This window comes from Neovison vison, chromosome 2 (genome assembly GCF_020171115.1).
Source record: "Neovison vison isolate M4711 chromosome 2, ASM_NN_V1, whole genome shotgun sequence".
Taxonomy (NCBI): domain Eukaryota; kingdom Metazoa; phylum Chordata; class Mammalia; order Carnivora; family Mustelidae; genus Neogale; species Neogale vison.
In genome coordinates this window covers 98,289,055-98,293,153 of record NC_058092.1, presented here as the reverse complement: position 1 = coordinate 98,293,153, position 4,099 = coordinate 98,289,055, and the positions used below count along the sequence as shown (strand labels likewise).

General features: G+C 54.3%; 1 protein-coding gene across 1 annotated transcript; it reads right to left on the bottom strand.

Moving 5' to 3' along the window:
- Nucleotides 1-357: 357 nt before the first annotated feature.
- Nucleotides 358-3,310, bottom strand: OLFML3 (olfactomedin like 3). The gene is made up of 3 exons (XM_044236483.1): nt 2,927-3,310; nt 1,962-2,247; nt 358-1,650 (listed from the first exon to the last, which is right to left on the bottom strand). Exons 1-3 carry the CDS (start codon nt 3,038-3,040, stop codon nt 830-832), a joined length of 1,221 nt encoding a protein of 406 aa, XP_044092418.1. The 5' UTR covers nt 3,041-3,310; the 3' UTR covers nt 358-829.
- Between the last annotated feature and the right edge of the window lie 789 nt (nt 3,311-4,099).

Here is a 4,099-nt window from a genome sequence, read left to right as displayed (position 1 = left end):
GTCCAGGGGGACTCAAGTCCACTTTATGATTTAAACCGTCTGAGAACTGGAATGCGAAGCTCTGCCCCTGGGCCCCAGGCTGGCAGCCAAGGGCAGCTCTGGGAGGGCCACTGTGGAGGAGAGATGGGTGTGGAGGGAGGCCTTCCCTCGGCCAGCCTCCTCAAGTGGCGGGATTCTGTGCTTCCCCAGGCGCCTCACGGTAAAATCTGTAACTCGAGAAGTCCCCTCTCCCTCAGCAAGAGAGCCCAGCCAAATCCCTCATGTGGCTTATGGAGTGGCAGTGGGGTGGAGGAGGAAAATGCGGGGTCACAGGGAGAAATCTGAGCTGAGGGCCACCCCCAAACAAACACAGGCGAGAAGCAGTGGATTTTCCTTTTAATGCAAAACCTTGCAATACAAAATGATGTGGAGAAAGCCCCCATTCTCCGGGGCACTAAAAGGAAAGGGCAGAGAGCCAAAGTCTCCTCCTCCTAGAACTCTCTCCCTCCACCGGACTTGCACTGAGGCAAGAAATATTCTGTTGCCCGTTTGCTGGGGCTGCCCCCAAAGGAGGGTCAGAGCTCTGGGTCTGTGTGGCCTTTGGCCTGAAATTCATTGCCAGGGGGCAGGAGCGGAGCAACACTTAGGGTTTTCTCTCTTTCAGCCCTGAAAAGATCTCTCGAGATCTGAGGTCCCACAGGAAACGGAGGGGCTATGAGAATTTGGCTTCCATTGGCTGCGTTTATGGGCCCCAAACTGCAAGTTGCCCACATCTGGACGAGGAGCAGGAAATGTCGCAGGGACAGAAATGTGTAGAGGTGAGGGAGATTCAACCACCAGAGCTAGGTGCTCAGACTTCTTCCTCTTTCCTTCTCATCTCCAGCTTATAGACAATCTGGTAGCCATCATCCCAGGCGTAGAGCTGGCGCTCCCGGGGGTTGTAACGGAGGCTGGCATGGGCCCCATATCGGCGGGGGAAATATGGGAGTGCCGCCCTTTCGGGAGTCAGGGTGCCGCTGGCATCAAAGGAGCACTGGATGCGGGCGCGGCTGGCAGGGCGGGTGTTATAGACAACGTACAGGGTCCCGCAGATGACAAAGGCAGCCTCGGCATTCTCTCTGGGACATGGGGTGTCCCACTGCTGCTCGGTGTCCAGGGTCTGAGGGTCTAACTTGGCCAGGCACAAGTGCCTGTCATCTTCCCGAGTGGCATAGACAGCCCAAAGGCCCTCCTCGTCAGCAGCCAGGTCGATGTACGTGTCTGTCGTCAGCCCGTACGGGGGGATCAAACCCTCTGCCGGGAACACCGAGCTGTCCACCACGGTCCGGTTTGCCAAGTGGAATTTGATGAGCTGCAAAGTGTTCTCCAGCTCACCTCCCCCTCCAGGTCCTCCAGGCGGCCTCCGGGCATAATAAAGAAAGCCACCATACACCAGCTGCCCAGTGCCTACCCAGGGGAAGGGCACCCGGACCCGGGAAGCTTTCCGGGCAGCCATGGCGAGGGTGAAGTCCCGTAGCCTTGGGAAGACAAAGGCTGTGTCATTCTGTGTCCCATCTAATACGTAGATCTTCTCTGTCGGCCCCATTGGATCCTTGGTCCATAGACCAGCCGGGCCACCGAACCGCTTCAGGATCTTCATTGATCTCACCTGAGAGATGGTGTAGCCACAGTCTGTCGGGGACGGAGAAGAAGAGCACAGGACAAGGCAATACACACATGAGTTAGATGCCCGCTACGGGAACCCCCCAGGGTGGGCCACCTTGAGGACGGCTGCCGGTGGACGCCTCCACTCATACAGAGGATAGGGAAAAGGGTGCCCCAGAGGTCTGGGTCCCCAGAAATGCTCGCAATGGACCTGTCATTATAGAGTCTCCTAAAGCAGATTCCAGAAGATCACACCAAAGTGGCCTCTGGGACAAGGAGAAAAACAGGGAAGAGCCAAGGCAGAATACATGCCCTGAGAGTGTCAGGCCTCTGCTTACCTGTCAGCATATCGTACTTCTCGTTTCTTCTGCCCTTGCCTTTGATCCCAGGGCCTCCGGTCACCTTCTCATCAACTTCCACACAGGGTAGAGCTGGGTTCTGGGTCTCCAGATAGTCAACCTCCCGCTCCAGACGGTCCACTCTCCCCGAAATGCTGTCAGCCTCGGTCCTGAGGGCCTCACGCTCCTTCTCGGCCACCTCCAGCAGCGGCAACATCTTGTTCTTGAAGTCTCTCAGCTCAGCGGCATGCCGGCTACTTTGGTCCTGGCACTGGGCCAGCCGTTCCTGCAGGGATAGGGGCCAGGAGAGGGGCTGAAGGGTTACCACTCCCAGGCAGGGAGAGGCCCAACCAGGGAGTGAGGAACAGGAAAAAGCACAAACTCGGCCAGAGATTAACTCCCCTCCAACCCCCACCGAAGGGAAACCAGATGTTCAGAAATGCCAAATGTGCAAAAAACCCAGCTGGGATCACCTAGGCCTTGACCCCCCACTTCATGTCCTCTGAGCCGCTGTGGGTGGCTTAAGTCCAGGAGGGTAGTAAGGGGTCTCGGCTCCCCCGTACCGTTCTCCTCTTGGGAATGAACAGATTTCAACTTGGGCATGCCACAGACTTCAAACTGTTAAAAAGACACAAAGCTGCAGATTCTCTGGGAACTTCCAACTCTCACAGAATCATCAGCTGCCCCTGAGATGCTGTCCTGCCATGCTAGCTCTCATGTCCCCGTCCTCAGTCCCCTTATCCCACACAATCTCAAACACAAAGGCCTGTTTGCTTTGGAATCGCTCTGTCGTTGCGGGGGAAGGAGGAGGGCTTGCACTTATAAGGATACTCTTAATAAGAGTTTTCTGTATGTCCTCACAGAGCCCTGTCTTGCCATGTCCCCAGATCCCTGACACACTGGGTGAATCAGCAAGAGATGGGAAGTCCTTCCCGCCTGGCCCAGGAGAGAAAGGAGTCACTCACCTCCAAGGCAGCTAGCCGGCGTTCCATGTACTCCACAAGGTGGTGCTGCTGTCCTTGAAGGGGTTGCAGCCATGACAAAAGGAACAAGGTGACAAGAGGCGTGCAGGGCCCCATGGCAGCAGAACGGGGCCGGAGTAGGAGTGTGAGGTCCCGTGCCTTTTCCACTCAAGCCCGCGGCTTAGCTTTGGAGGCGGGGTGGGGGCGGTGCCTTCTCTCTTTCTGGATCTCGGGTCTCTCTCACTACTCTGGAATGCTTTCACAGTCTCCTTACAGCCCCCACCCGCTCCTTTCTGCCTGATCAAACACAGATGGTCCTATGGCAGAGCAGCCAGAAGCCTTAACCGCCTCCCGCCTAGGATGCAGGCTCCCCAGGAGAGGGGAAGAAGACGAAACCCCAGGGCAGAGGCCTTCCGGGCAGTCACCCAGAAAAAGGAGCTAGCGGCAGGAGGGAGGGGCCCCAGAGTACACTCAGCAAACTCTTTTCCTGTTTTAGGAGAATGCATGCGTCCTTCCAGTCGGTGCTGGCTTCTTAAGAAACATCCATCATTAATCTTTTCCTTTCCCAGCAATAATAGCATGAATTGTTTTCTGCCTTGTTGAGTGGAAGCTGGAAGCAGGAGAGATGAGGTTTGAGGGGAAGAGGTGGGAGAAAAGATCGGAGGTCCCAGCTACACTACCTTCTTCTATAGCTCATTGGCGCCATCTTGTGATAGGCACCTGGTGTCATCTCAGGATTCACAGGGAAACCAAGGCTTAGACCTCAAGTCCCGTGGAAAATTTTCCACAAAGTGAGCCAAGCAGATTAAGTTTACAGGGCTTTTCATCATTAAAACACAGATTTCCCCACAGACTTACCCAAGCCTAACGAAGAGAATATAACTGAGATTTAAAAACAAACAAAAACAAACCCAGATCACTGACAAGTTAAATTAATTCTTGATTACCTGGAAGTGAGATTGATGGCAGAGCCTTTCTACTTGGCTTTCTCTTACCTGAACGCTTCTAGGTACGTTCTCTTACCAAAACTGGGTAACGTTCAGTGAGTCCACCCTGGTTTCATGCTCATTTATTTAGGAAAAAAAAAATTGGAAAAATACAATGTGTTGCAGTCTAAATCAAAATACATGTGTTCTGACCAATGGGAGAGAAGAGCTTATTGATCATTTCTCTTGG

Excerpts from the sequence above, each read along its gene's own strand:
- OLFML3 (XM_044236483.1), bottom strand. The coding sequence starts at position 3,040 with ATGGGGCCCTGCACGCCTCTTGTCACCTTGTTCCTTTTGTCATGGCTG. Across the intron at positions 2,248-2,926 it reads GCCGGCTAGCTGCCTTGGAG|GAACGGCTGGCCCAGTGCCA; the intron begins GTGAGTGACTCC and ends CTATCCCTGCAG. Across the intron at positions 1,651-1,961 it reads GAAGTACGATATGCTGACAG|ACTGTGGCTACACCATCTCT; the intron begins GTAAGCAGAGGC and ends CGTCCCCGACAG.